Raw genomic sequence first — 17384 nt, forward strand, 5'->3', positions numbered from 1 at the left:
ATGATGGCGGTGATATATCATATTTTTAGGTGTTCAATTTTTTTCAAATCAATAACAAATCCATAATTTAATGAAAAAATAATAAATAAAACCCATGAAAACGAAAATATATCAGTTAGTGTATTTTATGTATTCTGTTTTTTTAATTACAGTATCCTTTATTTACAATTTTCAATTCTTCATTATTCTTAATTAATCATATATGATTAAAAATATGGTGATAATGATGTCGAAATTTATTAAACTCTATAGAGCTTAATTAGTTGTAGAGGTTAGATAGTGAAGTTGTATAAAAATTGAAATGATAATGTAACAATGATGTGACTATCGGGTAGAGAAACCAAAAGCAAATGATAAGAAGAACTTGTGACATTATCACTTATTAGTATATACGCAGTATATATATGTTGTAGATATCTTAAGCTTAATTATAAGTCAACATGATATTGGTTCAACGACCGGTGGGTTCGCATAATTTATCTATATTCAACAAATCTTTCAAGCTCTATGAGGCATCAATGGCGAACCATGTGGTGACCAATCTGCCGCTCACTCATGCTGATGGTCATGCCCATTGCTCTGACCATTTGAGCTATGTGCATTTATCTTCAATTTTAAATTTGACATATCTTTATTACGAAATGCTCTAGGAGAAGGGATTTTTTCTAGAATGGATAGTAAATCAGACATGTGGGGTCGATACGTTGCCTCCGGATGACAACATTGGAGGGCTAGGTTGGCCACAACAGAAGCCGCCTTTCTTGAGTACTTCCCTTCAAGCCTCGAGTCCATGATCTTGAATACCTTCTTCGTAACTCTGAGTTGATTCCTTACCCATTCCAATAGCCTCTTCTCTTCTGCAACCCGTTTGTAGTCAATGGCACGTCGCCCTGTGATGAGCTCCAACAACACTATCCCAAAGCTATATACATCGCATTTTGTTGTAAGTATACCTATATCATAAATGTAGCAATTTTGAAAAGTTACCAAAAGCTATTCATAACCATTCACTACTCTAATAAGGTAAGATTTGTAAAAATATTTTTCCATGCAAGTGGTAGCATAGAGCACATAATCTACAGACTTTAAGAAACTAATTTAATGTGTCCAAACATGTGTTGAATCAATTAATTTTGTTGTAGACTTGTAGTGGATATTTACTGGAAGAATAAATCAAGAAACATGGAAAATAAACCTGCAGCGAAGTATTCAGGGGCTGTATAGCCTTCGGTGGCAGTTATTTGAGTTGTTACATGACTCCAATCGCCTGATGGGCCAGCCTTTGCCAAACCAAAGACTGAGAGTTTCACGTTATAGTCCTACAAACAAATTGCGAAGATAAAAAGTGGATGAGCATATAAAACATGATAATCATAACAATGCTTAAACGTGATTCATTATAAGTGGTAGATAATACCGTATCTAGCAGGACATTTGAAGATTTGAAGTCACAATATATAATTTTTGATTGGGAAGAATGCAAGAAAGCGAGCCCTTGAGCAACCTCCACTGCAACTTTAAGCCTTAGTGCCCATGAAAAACGTTCTCCACCACCTGAACATATACACAAATATTTGTAAAGACAAATCTATATATATGATGTCCATTTATACTTTAACCCAAGATATTTCACTTATGGATTCTCATATTTTTGTACTGCTATGACTGAATATATCATTCTAAGATACGATCAGGGTCTTAATTTACTAAACGTACGTCTAAAAAGATGATGCTCCAAGCTGTTTCCAGGCATAAATTCAGATACCAACAACCTATTTTCGCCTTCATAGCAGAAACCAATAAGATTGACTAAATTTTGATGATGAAGTCCACCAAGATATGAAACTTCCGACTGCAAACAAATAGAAGTTGAACTTAGAACGATCGAACAACTATTAATCAGCAAAGAACAAATAAATCTTAGTGTTATGGAGAATAAATACCCACCAACCACTCCATATGGCCTTGAAAACCTAAGCGTTTAAGTTTCTTGATGGCAACTGGCATTCCGGATTCGGGTTCTACAGGAGTAAGGGTTTCCTTGTTGAGCCACCCTTCGTATACATAGCCAAATGCACCTTCTCCAAGAAGATAATCGTGACAAAAGTATTTCGTAGCATTTATAAGCTCACTAAATGCGAACACTTTCAGATGTGGAGAGAGTATCATCTCATCACCATTCCTCGGGTTTGGACTCGGCAGATTTCGAGCGTATGTAGAGATATGTTGTGGTGGAGGTAACGGATTAGTAAGTTTCGTCGAATTGCTTCTGTATGGTTCGTTGGGCCCTCCTGCAGTAAAAACTTCTGTAAATCCGATAAAATATTATAAGAAATGGAAACTATCATTAAATAAAGCATTCAATTGCTCAGAAGATCAGAGAATGTTCATATGAAAATCTGGAACAAGAAACGGCTTGCGTTTTTAACAACGATTAGGAATAAATATGGAATCCTAGCTGATGATGATTGTTTAGGTAACATGTGGCTAGAAATCTACCTCGTCGTTAGTAATAATTCCAATAGTTTTCTCACAAATGTAGCAGATAAGTTCTTGCTAGAACTCATGTTGCTAGATCACATAATTACAACTGAGGCATTCAAAACCAACAGAAACTTTGACAAAGAAATAAGAACAAGTATATTATGCAATCCAAAGTGTTTTCTAGAAACATTTGCAACTTTAAAAACCACCAACACGATTATCAGAAGCGAAACCAAGTAATTTATCACATTATCTTTTAAACCCTTATATTGACATCAAGAAGCGCCAAAGAAACTTTATGTGAACTCCGAATTTGGGTCAAGATCGTATCAAAAAATTCTTGAGTAATAGAAATAGCTAAATTACCCAAAAAAAACACCTAAGAAAACGTAAAATCTATAATCAGGAGGAATTACCAGAGGCATGGGGTTGAATATATCGATAGTGATCGCCACCATTTCTTCTCGTTCTGCAGCAGTTCCCCATTTGTATTTTCAGTTGAATTTAAGCAAGTATAGAGGAGAATTGTATGTTTATATTGCGGATTAGAAATGGGATACTGACACAGTTGCTTTCTTCTTCTTCGTCCTCACTGTTCCGATAGTAGGCATTAGGGACGAGTTACGTGAATGGAGATCAAACAATTTCGGTTCAGGAAGTCAAGCTGGCGTTGCTGATATACACGTGTCCACCCAACCGGTGTATATGATTTTGTAGTTATAGATGAGTACCATTAAATTTCTCATTAATTTCAGTATCGTTTTTTTCTTCTTAAATATGTAAGCAACACATTAATATTGTATAGTTACGATTCTAGTTAGTCACCTCATATATAGAGTTATTCTCTAAAATACCCTAAAAGCTTTTATCTAAATTTAGATAGTTTCCACTATTTCATTTATCCAAAAACAATCATTATTATTGCGAAATCAATGTTTTAAAAATTGGTTCTAACCTGTGAATACGCCATCCATTTAAACCCACCATATTGCTTTCCAAATGGAATTTATTCTCCGAGAAGATACTTTTACATGGAACCGGTTACATAAAAAGCAGACGAAATCACACTTAGCGATTAAACCCTCCATATTGTTTTGCGAATGAAATTTATTCTTTTTCTAATATTCATAAAAAATATCTTTTGATAAAGACAATGTAGAAGAAGTTGGTGATATAGCTTATATGATGGATTATATGCAACTAAGTTGATAAAATATATTCGATTTTGTATTGTTCGTTCAATCACGAATAACGTAGCTCGTTTTATATGGTTTTACGTAGTTGTAGAGAAGAGAAACAAGCAGTTGGAAGGGACCCAAACATGTGGACAATCCGTGATGATTTTTTTTTCTTTTGTGAATTTTTACCTGTTATAAATCGTTTCTTCTACATGAGAAGGAAAACAAGCAACATAAGTAGATTAATGTACTTGTAGTTGTAACATAGTGATTTTTATCACAAAATATTTTCTTTTTATAATAAAAAACCACCACTGTCATAAAAAACAAGTCATGAAAATCCCGGGTGGATCGATACAGTTATCCAAATCAAAGTATCAATTTGTGGAAATCATAAAATCTGCAAGTCGGAGTGTATAGTCAAGCCTTCGCCTTCACGCGATAATATGAAGTACCTGAAACATATTTAATTCACAACTGTAAGTACGAGGCTTAGTGAGTTCCCAAAACATTACATATAGTTCAGCAAAATAACAACTATGAGTTATCAGCAACCCTATTGATTAACAACACATTTCGAGGGTATTAGCAACCCTCGGGACTAACAGCAATCCCATGAACTCACATCAATCCAGGAGATATCAACAACACAATTTCATAGATAACATCGGTCAACAATTAAGACCTAGCTGGTCAACATGCATATACTAAAAACAGGTAATATAGTGAGAAGATTCACCTTACAAGTAGAAATTATGTACAACAGCTCACTCAAGGTAGATACGTACAAAATAAACACCTAATTACGAATATGGAAGTACCCCTTTCAAACTGTAATTTTGACCAAAAGTCAAAAAATTCAAAGTTCATGGTCTACCCTCCTACGCCTCGAGTACCAACTGTAGTATGCCTGGCATAGAATCTGTGAGGTTATGTGCCAACATTTAGCTACACCATGTGTAACAAGATATACGCCCTGCGTATTAATCCTGAATGCTAAATGCTCTACTAAGCTCTTAATTCACACATTTAACTCCTCGAACTTCCTAATAAAAACTACTGAGATGTGTTAATGGATAAACTCTTTGACTTTATCCATTTTCATGTCATAAATGATTAATAATCCAAGCCATAAGTCCATAAAATGTACTAGTGCTCAAGATCTCATGCATGAGGTGAAAGGGAGTGTTCAAGCTCTCAACTTTATGGTTCTACAATCCTAATAACAATAGGAAATGGTCTTGACAAGATACTCCTAGAACCGAAGTTATGGAACAAAAAGCATACAAAAAGAACAATAACTAGATCTAACATTAATGATATCCAAGATGGAATCTTTATACCTCTTGGAGGTGGAAAACAAGCTGAAGAATCTGGATCTATAAGGCTTGGACTCTTAGATGCTTCTCCAAGAATCTTATTTTTCAAAGGAGCAAACATACAAACACTTAGAGCCTCAAAAATCTCTAAAAAATGATTACGGTTTTGAAAGGGCAGATTTGGAGGATGAGGCTACTCATAAGAAGGTAACAAGGGGTTAAAGTCCTTTAAATCGGGCTCAAAACCCTGAATTTAGGGTTTGCAGTCCGCGCCACTACAACCAGCATAACAAAGGTTACACGCTGCGTAGTGGGTGAAAACCCTCGCATGAGGTTAATGAATTACGCTCTGCATACTTCATTAGATACGCCCTGCGTTCTTCCGATTATCATAAAAATATAACTTTAAAATCATAAGAAAATACACCTGAGGAACGAGTATTACAGTAGTCGTCAAGAGAATCAGCCTGGAGGCTCGTATATCTTATAGAGTATCTTTAATGACCTTATATTTTGTTTTTAAGATGATATCAAGTAAATACTCATAAAACATATGTAGAAAAATTTCATGTTTTTTTAAGTGTTTAATACGTAATGGTTCATTCTTTAATAGATGGTGGTGCACTCTCTAGTTACTTCATGTTTCTATAATCTATATTTATTCTTGAATAGATGGCTGTTCCCTTTCTAGTTAGTTCATATTTTTATAGTCTATTTTTTCTATTGAGCAGAATGTTGAAGAGTGGATTGAAGAGAAAACAATTTAATAAATATTCTTCAACACAAGTTATTAGTTTCTTAAAATCTCTTTAAAATGAGGATTTATAGAATACAAAGCCAATTGTGGATGTTGGACCTTTAGCTCTTGTTGCGAAGTAGGAAACTGTAATAGGAAAGAAGTCCAAAGAAAAAGAAATTATTGATGATTCTGATTCAAATGCGACAGATTAGGAATTTACAAGAGAAAAGAAAGCCCTCATGGTCAGTAATCCAAAGAAACTCTTCAAAAAGAATTTTCAATGTTTAGAGGTAACAATAATAAGAGTATTGATGGTGGCGAAAATGCATACAAAGGAGGAAATGAAAATTATGACAAAAATAAAAGTGAAGGAGTTAAGAGTTATCAATAGGAAGAAGAGAAGAAGTAAACATATTGATAGGAGATTCGGTTTTTGACTATATTACTACAATGGGAAGAATCATTTTGCTAGAGAGTGCATGTTGCGAAAAAAATGAGAAGATGGTGAAAGAGAAGGACGCAACTTACTATTTTCAGAAGATTGAAGATCTAAACAAGTGAAAAGCTCATTGAAAGGAATTGGTAGTTGTAGAATATTATTTTTGGAGAATGGTATCCACGGTCATAACACAATCACAACAATTGGTAATATTACTATTAATAATATGGCCATTTTGGGTTACACACAATGACATAATAAGCAATAAATAACATGGGAAAAATTTAGGGACTTGCTTTGTTAAATAATTAATGACGAAATTGCAAAAATAGTCGCTGTGGTATGCAAATTTTTGGGGTTTTAGTCCAACCCCAAGTTTTTTCGATTCATTGTCCTTTCAGATTGGTTTGTATCTGGAATTGGTCCCCTTACTTAACTCCCATTAAAAAGGATCTATTAACCCCCTTATGTGCCTCACAGGTGAGGGTATATCCATCATTTCATATGTAAGGGACCATTTTTGCATAAACCTTTTTTGGCTTATTTTGACCTTTACCCCTCATTTACTTTCCCGGAGACCCGTCAACTCCCCAACTCCCTCATTCTTGCTTCTACTCCATTGAACCATCAAAAAACACTCGTTCCTTATCCAAACACATAAAATGTTATACGTTTAATTCAAAATGGTGTTCGTAATATGGCAGACCAAACCAAAACATGAAGTTGTTGACGTATCATCCATATATGGTAAGTTGCTCTATTTTCTTTAGCTATCATATTTTGCCTTGTCTTATTGATTTAGGGCAAAAAATGTAAAATTTTGACTTTGTTATCATGTATAATTTTGATTTTTAGCGGGTACACCCACGTAGGTTACCTGATATAAAGTACATTGAAGGCGAAGTGTGTTATGTTGATTATGTCGACATATATGAGTTTTCTATAGATGAACTTGATGCCATAATGCTTAAGCTAGGTTACCCAGATCCACAAGATGATTGAATTCATTGTTTAATCCCTAGTAATATACTACCATTTTAGGATACCCAATGGTGACCTTCAATTTGGTCTTAGAGCTTTAAGGAATAATCAGGATGTCATCAACCTTTCTAAATACATTGCACTTAACAAGCTGATTGAGGTGTACAGAAAGCATGGGAAGAAAAATTTACTAACTTACTTCATGTCTCCAAATGCAAAGGGTAAAGTTGTCATTGAGATGATCAAGGGGCTGAATTTGAGGGTCAAGTTCATGTAGAATCTCCATCGAAAAATATGAACCATGTTAATGATGAGCCTGTTAGTGAGTACATTTCTCTAATTCTTTTGTGGGAGTAAGAATGATACTTTCTCACAATATTATACAAGGGATCAAGTTGGGAATTCCAAAAGAAGTGAAGGTTCTTGCAACAAGAGGCTAAATTTAGATCATATTGATCAGGGTGTTCAAATATCAAAGGAAAAGAATGATGATCATGATGGTTCAACTAATGTTCAGGAGGCAGCAACTTCTGTTCATATTGATGAGATGGATGGTGTTAGGGAGGCTAAGCCTTGTGTTGAGGAGCAACTGTTGTTGAAGGATGCTACAACGCCCCCTGTTAATAATGATGATCAACAATTGAATGTGATGAGAATGATGCAAAGTATGAAGGGGATGGAGAATCCGAAGAGGGTAATCCAGAGTATGAAGAGGATGATGAATCTCAAGAAAGTGATCCATAGTATGAAGAGGATGATGAATCTCAAGAAATTGATCCAGAATATGAAAAGGATGGGAAACAAATAGAAGATGAAGATCAAGTGGATGACATAATGGATGTGGACAACAATATACAAGATATAGATGTGGACATGGGATACTTCACTCTTAATCTTGAAAGTGATGCGGAAGGATCATGTATAAATGGTGTTCATAGGCATGAAACTGAAGATATGGAAGTGATTAACAATAAGGAATTCAAATCTTTGGATGAAGGATCTGACCAAGACAGAGAGAGAAGAGCTCTTATCAAGAATTTGTGAAAAGAAAAAAGGTGTAGCCTTGGGGTAGTACATAAACAATCATTTTTAGTTAGAGATAAATTTAAAAGTAAAAAAGAATTAAAGGAGGTATTTGATGTGCATGCACTAGAATCACGAAGGAATATTTTCTTTAAAAAAAAAGACAATTTATGGCTTACGGCACAATGTAGAGGAGTTGTACCTGTCACCAATAAAGGCCAAGTGGGTAGTTAAGCTACCACTTCAAAAAGAAAGGGTAACGAAGTAAGGACACAAAAAAGTAACATGTGGTTTTAATATTCAAGCATCTAGGTCAAATCCTGAATCTGATTGGTTCATAAGGACCTTAAACGAAACTTACACATGTTTGCAAACAAGGAAAATCAAGGCTTGTACTGTTTCTTTAATCATCAAGAAAATCCTTGATCAAGTTGAGGCAAATCCAGATATACCTTTGAGATCCATACAAGATCACTTTCAAAAACCTACCAGGTGGGTATTTCAATGGAGAAGGTGTTTATGGAAAAGGATAAGGAAAGTAAGCATGTAATTGGGGACTACATAAAGCAGTATAAACTGTTGAGGGATTATGTTCTCAAACTTCAAGCTACCTACCTAGACACCACAGTGAAAATAGATGTATATCCTGAGCCTAACCGTGCTTCCCCAACCAAGCAGTTTAGAAGAATTTATGAGTATTTGGGTCCATTGAAAAAATGTTTCAAGGCATGCCTTAGGGACTTATTAGGTTTTGATGGTGCCTTCATGAAAGGACCATTCCCTGGGAGTAACATCCCAAAATCGAGACCTGAAATTTTTTTGTTTAATTATATTATTTATAAAAATAGTTTACTGAAAACATTATTGCTATCATTTCAAAACATCAAGTTACAAATCACAAGTCTCGAAAACCATAACATAAAATAGTAAAATGTCATAGTACAGTCCCAGGGTTCTCAAAGTGGAAATCATGTGTGCGCGATGCGTTGTTACCCTGTCGGCTCCTTCCCCTTAGCTGAAGAGGTACCTGAAACCAAAAGTAAAAACTTTAAGCCCGAAGCTTAGTGAGTTCCCCCATCATACCACATACCATACAATTATACATATTGTCGGGCAATTCTAGGGTGCCCAGCCTACCCGTGTCAAGCCATTCTGGGGTGCTGACCTACTCGTGTCAGGCAATTCTAGGGTGCCTGCCTACCCTCCGGTCTATCTCACCTGGGAAAATGGACTATTTCACCCCTACTACTATCACATAATAACATATCATAAGCATGATGTCAGACATATCTGGGGTATCCGACCTACCCTTCGGTCCTAACCACCGAATCGGGGGACTATTCCCCTCCTACTACAACTATCACATATAGCATATCATATGGGCACATAGAACACATCGTGTAGTAGCAAACCATACATTTATAACAAAGATAATTATCTCAATTATAATAAACTACTAGTGGGTCGGCCTTGGTGCCTTAGACCCAATTCTACTGGAAGGTAACTCACCTCAACGTGTGTAGTGTCTATACTATCCTCGGTGTGAAAATAGACTCTCCCCGACTCCTCAATCTCTACATGACAACTTTTCTAAGTTATCAATGATGGGTGTTATACAAACAATCCTATATGTGCATGCGACCCTAGAATTCGATCTATGTTTTCACTATTAGATACACAACATTATGAACACATAAAGAACCCTAGCATGCTTCTATGAATTTCGAAATTCATAAGATGAGATGGATTACATACCTCTTGTTGTTATGTAGTAATAACATCATAAATCTTGAATCTCCTTATCCTTGAAAGCAAGTACTACAAGTGTAGTACCTCTAATGGCACACAAACACCAAGAGCAAATGGAGAGGCAAGAGAGAGAAGTAGGAGGCTACAAAATTTGGCCTTAGGGTTCTCTTAGAAGCAAGTGGACGATTTATATAGCCTAGGGTCCTTATTTATACTGTTAGCAGCTAAGGTTTCCTCCAAAACCCTAATGGACAGCTTAGACATTTGACAGTTTAAGTCCCTTTATTCAATTAATCTCTTTTAGTCACCAAATTAATTCTTAATTAATTTATGACTAATATTAATTAAATAATATGATTTCTCTTTCAATATATAATTCTTATTATATATTAATAAATCATAATAACCTATTTCTCTATTATTTCTCCAGTCAAGTTGCTTTGGTGAAGGCAACATAAAAGGACCATGCACAACCGGGTCAAGTACTTACCAAATATGGTTACGGGCTTAGACACTAATCCAACAGTCTCCTACTTGAATAAGTCTAGTAACCCTAAATGCAAGTAGAATATGATTAACAATTGTAGCTCTCAAAGTCGTTGTCAAACTCTGATCCTATCAATAACCTATCCTTTAGATAAGGAATCGAATGATCCTCTGTTCTAGATATCATGTGGACAATCACATGGAACATAGTCATACTTATTGTCTAGTAATTTGTTTCTCGATCTCAGATTCGTCTCACATAGAACTTAATCGAACACATCAATTTAGTCCTGAATGGGACAGGCACATAATTCAAATCAAATCATCGAGGGGTCCTGATATCGCTTTTACCCTCTTAGGATAAAAGGAACAGATAAACTTCGACTTATATGCATTTAATATTCACTAATTACATCATACACAACAATGCATTTTATAACATCAAGTTACTGATGCGTTTTCGCATTATCAATGCACAACCAATCAGTAAACAATAAACCATATATCTAGGTTTTAAGACCATATGATACTATCGTCTTGCGATCACTCGAGATAAATTCCATGAAGTGATTCCAGCAAGCGTGGGTTTATTCCAATACTCAAATCTTATTCAAAAGCACTCATGAACGTTGTAGCAAACCTTTGCTATCTCTAATACCTTTCAGCTTCAGATCACAAGTGGGGGAGAGTTGGCAGTTCATGGGGAGAGAACTCAGCATGGGTTGATTTTGCATTAAGTAATGAGGGCCAAAAATTAATTTCAGCAGGGTTATTCTGGTTTTCTCGCCTATGTTATTGATACTCGGGATAAGGGTAAAGCGAATGTGGATGATGTGCTGATTGAGCGGGATTATCCAGATGTGTTTCCAGAGGATTTTTTTGGGGCGCCTCCAGTGAGGGAAGTTGAGTTCATGATTGATCTGGTTTCTGGTGCGGATCCGATAGAAAAGGCATTGTATTGGTTGGCTCCTCCCGAGATGTAGGAGTATTTTACATAGTTGTAGGAGATGTTAGATAAGGGATTCATTCGACCAAGAATTTCTCCTTGGGGAGCACCAATTTTGTTTGTAAAGAAGAAGAATGAGTCTCATCGTATGTGCATTAACAATTGGGAGTTGAATAAGGTAACAGTGAAGAACCATCATCCACTTCCGAGTATTGATGATCTTTTTGACTAACTTCAGGGTGCGTCCTAGTTCTCCATGATTGATTTGCGATTGGGATATCATCAGATGAGACTTAGGGATGAGGATGTGCATAAGACATCTTTCAGGAGTCGTTATGGTCATTACAAGTTCATGGTGATGCCTTTTGGGCTCACCAGTGATTCAGCCACGTTCATGGATCTCATGAACCGCGTGTGCAGACCGATGTTGAATTGGTCTGTGATTGTATTCATCGATGTTATCTTGGTTTATTCCAAGACTCAGGAGCAACATGAGGAACACTTGAGGGAAGTGCTGGATACATTGATTCAAGAGAGATTTTTCGCAAAGTTCTCGAAGTATGAGTTATGGTTGTGCGAGGTACAGTTTCTAGGGAACCTAGTTAACCAGAATGGTATTCTCGTCGATCCGGCCAAGATTGAGGCCAAGATGCAGTGGAAGGTTCCGATGTCTCCATATGAGATTTAGAGTTTCCTTGGTTTGGCAGGTTATTATAGGAGATTCATCCAGGCGTTCTCCAAGATAGTTGTTCATTTACCCGATTGACAAAGAAGACGGTTACACTTCGCTGGGGGCCTGAGCATCAGACATCTTTTGAGACCTTGAGACAACGGTTGTCTGAGGAACCGATTATGTCCCCTGCCAAAGGGTGTGGAGGATTTTGTGGTTTATCTTCATGCGTTGATCACATCATTAGGGGCAGTGCTGATGTAGAGAGGTATTATGATTGCTTACGCTTCGAGGTAGTTGAAGCCTCATTAGGCGAATTATCCGACTCATGATTTAGAGTTGGAGGCTGTAGTTTTCACCCTCAAGATTTGATGGCATTACCTCTATGTAATCTATTGTACTATTTACATAGATCAAAAGAGCTTGAGGTATTTGATAGGTCAGCCAAATCTGAATATGAGGCAGCACAGATGGTTGGATGTGGTTACGGATTATGATTGTGAGATCCTTTATCACCCGGGGAAGGCTAATGTGGTGGCCGATGCTCTCAGCTGCAAGGCAGTCGCGACTCCGATCAGAGACATATGGTTGAAGATGATTGTTATTACTCCATTGTTGGATCGTATTCGTGAGGCTCAGGTTGAGGCTATGAAGGAAGAGTACCGAAAGAGTGAGCATATTTTAAGTCAGGTGGCTTACTTCAATTATGAAATTCGTGGATTGTTGGCTTTGGATCGGCTGGTTTGGTTCATGTATTGGGGCGATGCACGTCAGACTTTAATGGAGGAGCGGTGCTTAACTTGTTGGAAAGTTAAGGACGGGCATCAGCGACCTCACGACAAGATGCAACCATTGGAGATTCCCATAAAGAAATGGGAAAATACTACCATGGATTTTATCACAAGGTTAGCTCGGTCTATACGGGGTGTGGATTCGATATGTGTCATCATAGATCGATTGATCAAGATCGCGCAATTCATCCCAATTCAAAAGAGTATTTATGTAGAGAAGTTGGCTGAGGTTTATATATGGGAGGTTATGGCACGTCATGGGGTGCCGGTTTCAGGTTTCTGATAGAGATGTCCGGTTTACTTTCAGGTTTTAGAAGAGGTTCCATGACGAGTTAGGCATTCGTCTCCATTTCAGCACAACATTCCATCCATAGAACAATGGTTAGAGTGAGCGGACCATTCACACCTTATAGGATATGTTCTGAGTGTGTGTTTTGGAATTCAGTGAGAGTTGGGATACATATCTTCCATTAGCGAACATTTCATATAACAACAGTTATCATGCTAGCATTGATCAACTTCCATTCGAGATGCTCTACGGGAGGAAGTGTAGGACCCCGATTTGTTGGGACAAGGTTGGTCAACGGATTATCGGGAGTACCAAAGTGGTACTCAAGATCACTAAGTTAATTTAAAAGGTTCGGAGTAGGCTCCAGACAGCTTAGAGTCAGCAGAAGAGTTATCTCGATGGGCGATGGTCAGATTTTGAGTTCCAAGTGGTATATATATATATATATATATATATATATATATATATATATATATATATATATATATATATATATATATATATAACTGAAAATGCTAATTGCATAAAACTTAAAGGACCATTTATACAACTGAAAAGTAAACATATGTGAAACAATTGGGGCCACAACCATTTATATCTACCACCTGGAACTCAAAATATAACCATCGCCCATCGACATAACTCTCCTGCTGACTCTAAGCTGCCTGGAGACTACTCCGAACCTTCTGAATCAGCTCAATGATCTTGAGTACCACTTTGGTACTCCCAATAACCTGTCACACCCCAAAAACCGAAGGCGGAAAACATTTCCGGGGTTGACTACTACGTTGAGAATCAAATCCAATGCACATAGTAAGTAAAGTAAAGCAACCATTACATTACATAATAAAATTTTTACAGTTGTTCAAAAGTAAAATTTGTACAATTGTGATACTTAGTATATATAGACAAAATGAAACGGATCTTCATGTACTCCGTCTTCGAGCAAAAGGATCTTCGGGTACCTGTTCTAACGTCGACCTGAGAACACAAGCGGTTTGAAAATCAGCATAAAGCTGGTGAGTTCATAAGCGGTTTTGTTTTATGAAAATGTATCGGTTTCCTTTATGTATCTGAAATGTTATGTTCACCAAGAAAATCCCGTATTTTCTTAACGTTGGTTATTGTTTCACAAATGTAAAGTATAGTAAGTTTGTACACTGAAAATATGTTTATTCATGTGAAAATGTATAGTTACTTATCTGACTGGTTGAACTGTTCTGTTTACTTATCATGTGTTACCAGGAAAGTCCCATACTTTCCTTATTGTATGTTACAAATTGTAAAAGATGTAATGTTATCCAGTTTGTTACTCTTTCTAGTTATGTAAATGTTACCCAGGAAAGCCCCATGCTTTCCTGCATGTATGTATCTAATGTAAACGATGTTAAAGATGTAATCATGATTAGGTTCTATGTTTCCCCCAGGAAAGTCCCGTACCTTCCTGAATGTTGGTTACAGTAAGTAAAAGATGTAAAAGATGTCAAAGATGTAAATGATGTATAAAGTAATCCATTATTACTGTAATTAAATCTCTGTTATCCTAATTGCGAGTTCCATAACCATACAATAGACTGAAACCTGTGGCAATAAGTAGTCCACATGTGGCAATAAGTCGTCCACATACTTATGACTTTCGTCACCCTTGAACCATTTCGGTTCGGCTGTAGCTAGCAGCCAGGTGTAGGGTAGTCAGCCCCGTATAGATCTATACACTCAAGTCACGCTCTCTAAATACCAGAGATTCTGGTTATGGGTGTAGTCCTCCACTCGCGTAATCTGGGTGGAGTGTTCTCCGAGGACGTGTCTCCAATCATACAGGAATAACAAATTTACTAGTAATAATATGATAGTCCTCCACTCGTATATGTGTGGGGAGTGTTACCGAGGACAAAACAGTGTACATGTATTATGTTCAAATGTTTTAACGTCGTGCTTTTAACTGATAAAATGTGGAAAACTATTAGTGAAATACATGTAAAACATACTAGTTTAGAGACTTATTTCACAAATATATGTTACGTGATCTGTATGTTCGATCTGTTATCAGTTGTAATATCAGTTATAAAAGCATAAGAATATGAAACATACATTTGAAAACATGTTTTGAGTACAAGAATTCCCTTGTACTTTGCTTGTGTTCCCCCCCTGAAAACAGTAGAAAACAGTGAAAAGGGTAGGGGTATGAACTCACCGGACTCGGAAACGTGTCGGTTTTGAATTCTATACGTTGGTTCGGGGTTTGATTACTCGCGATGATCCTATGTAAAATGATATAATGTCCATATATATACAATTAGAGATACATTCACTAATCATATGGGACATTACACTCCAATGAGGTTAAACACCTCAAAACGAGCGTTCGGAGTGACCCGGGTGACATCTTCGGACTTGTAATGGCACTAGGGACTTGGGACTTGAGTTTACTCCCCAAGAGTAAACATTGTAAAGAGTTTACAACCATAAAACACACACATACATGAGTTTACGGTCGTAAACTCATGTGGGTGTGGTTTTGATGGTTTAAGGGCTCAAATGGACATAGGGGTTGCTAGAATGGATTATCTAAATTGCCTTGGAACACTTGGAATGAATTTAAATCATCAAAATGATTATTTTTATGGGAGTTTACGGCCTAATATAGGCTCCTGGCCATAAACTCCTTAATCTTCATGAAAATGGTGTTAAATGTTGTTAAAACAAATCACATGTGATTAATAGGATTATTCCAAGGCCTAGCATGAGTTTTATGGGACATTTGAGGGGTGTTATGGAGTTTACGGCCCATGAGTCCCTCCTCATGGCCGTAAACTCTTATATAGGGTCATACAAAGTGTTTCAAGGTCTAAAACTTGCATAGAAGGACTTCTAAAATTCATCTAAAGGCTTTAGGGGTGTTTAGTTTGCATTCTAACACCAAAAATCTTGGAGTTTACGGCCCAAGAACAAGCCTTGGCCGTAAACTCTTATAAATCCCACAAATGATGTGTTTTAGGCCCTTAAAGTATTTTTGGTTGGTCCCTTGATTTATTCCAAGGCTTTTGGTGGTGTTGGATGGCTTTCTAACACCTTAGAATTGGATTTATGTCAAATTTTGGGGAGTTTACGGCCCAAGCACATACCTTGGCCGTAAACTCACATAAGTCTCCCAAAATTCATGTTTCAAGTGTCCAAATGCTTAAACCAAAGTCCTATAATTCATATCTAAGCCATAGAAGTGATTTGGAAGGGTTTTAGGGCATGAAAAACCCCTTTTACATGAGTTTACGGCCTAAGCTTATGCCTTGGCCGTAAACTCCTTCAAATGGCTCAAAATCAAAGTTTCAAATGTTCTAAGTCCATATCTTGAAGTCCCATAGCCATATCTAAAGTCCAATTGAGTTTAGGAAGGAGTTTAAGGGCTTAAAACCCCATTTAATGGAGTTTACGGCCCAAGCTTGCTCCTTGGCTGTAAACTCAAGTTCTTGGTCCCAAAACTCAATTAATTCATCAATTTGAAGGCTAAAGGTGTTGAATAACATGTTAGGGAGGTTACCTTAAAGATTTGAAGCCTTAAACTTGAGATTTGGATCTTAATTCTAGCTTGAGGAGAGAGGTTGTAAGAGTTTAGTGAGAGATTGGCCAAAGGCTTCAAATGAAGTCTTAAACACGTTTATATAGTGTTTAAGTTTTGGACACGGTGGAATTCTACCCGATACCGGTGTTAGACGAGGCTTTTGGTCGTACCCGATTGAGTTACCGTAACCCGATACGGTAATTTCTAGAAATATTCCGATCACTAAAGTTGGGTGCTAAAATGATTTCTAAATGTATTAAGACACCCATTAAGTCATTTTAAATGTGTACTAAATAATGACTTAATTAAATGGAAGATCGGAAATCGAAATTGGAAACGACGATTGGTTGCGCGAATTGTACTACGAAAAAGTTACAGTAAAATGATACAGAAATTTCGGGTTGTTACATTATCCCCCCGTTAAAGGGAATTTCGTCCCGAAATTCAAGTTTAGAACATAAGACGAGATACAAATCATGGATAAGAAAAGAGTTGTGGATACTTCTGTTTCATTGAATCTTCCCGTTCCCAAGTGAATTCCGGTCCCCGCTTGGCATTCCAGCGAACCTTCACTAACGGGATGCGACTTTGTTTTGTACGTTTGACTTCTCGATCCATGATTTCGATCGGTTCCTCTACAATGTTGAGGTTTTCATTGATCTCGATCTCGTCTAAGGGAATTGTTAGGGTTTCATCGGATAGGCACTTTTTGAGATTTGAAACATGGAAGA

General features: G+C 36.8%; 1 protein-coding gene across 1 annotated transcript; it reads right to left on the bottom strand.

Moving 5' to 3' along the window:
• Window positions 1-549: 549 nt before the first annotated feature.
• LOC145040324 (putative serine/threonine-protein kinase PBL3) lies at window positions 550-3458 on the bottom strand. The gene is made up of 6 exons (XM_078988266.1): window positions 3440-3458; window positions 1948-2306; window positions 1717-1852; window positions 1418-1554; window positions 1196-1319; window positions 550-953 (listed from the first exon to the last, which is right to left on the bottom strand). Exons 1-6 carry the CDS (start codon window positions 3456-3458, stop codon window positions 550-552), a joined length of 1179 nt encoding a protein of 392 aa, XP_078844392.1.
• Between the last annotated feature and the right edge of the window lie 13926 nt (window positions 3459-17384).

Source organism: Lactuca saligna, chromosome 4 (assembly GCF_052625555.1).
Source record: "Lactuca saligna cultivar CGN05327 chromosome 4, ASM5262555v1, whole genome shotgun sequence".
Classification (NCBI taxonomy): domain Eukaryota; kingdom Viridiplantae; phylum Streptophyta; class Magnoliopsida; order Asterales; family Asteraceae; genus Lactuca; species Lactuca saligna.

Coding starts and splice junctions, on each gene's coding strand:
- LOC145040324 (XM_078988266.1), bottom strand. Junction 1,853..1,947: donor AAGGCCATATGGAGTGGTTG/GTGGGTATTTAT, acceptor ATTTGTTTGCAG/TCGGAAGTTTCATATCTTGG. Junction 1,555..1,716: donor GGAGCATCATCTTTTTAGAC/GTACGTTTAGTA, acceptor GTATATGTTCAG/GTGGTGGAGAACGTTTTTCA.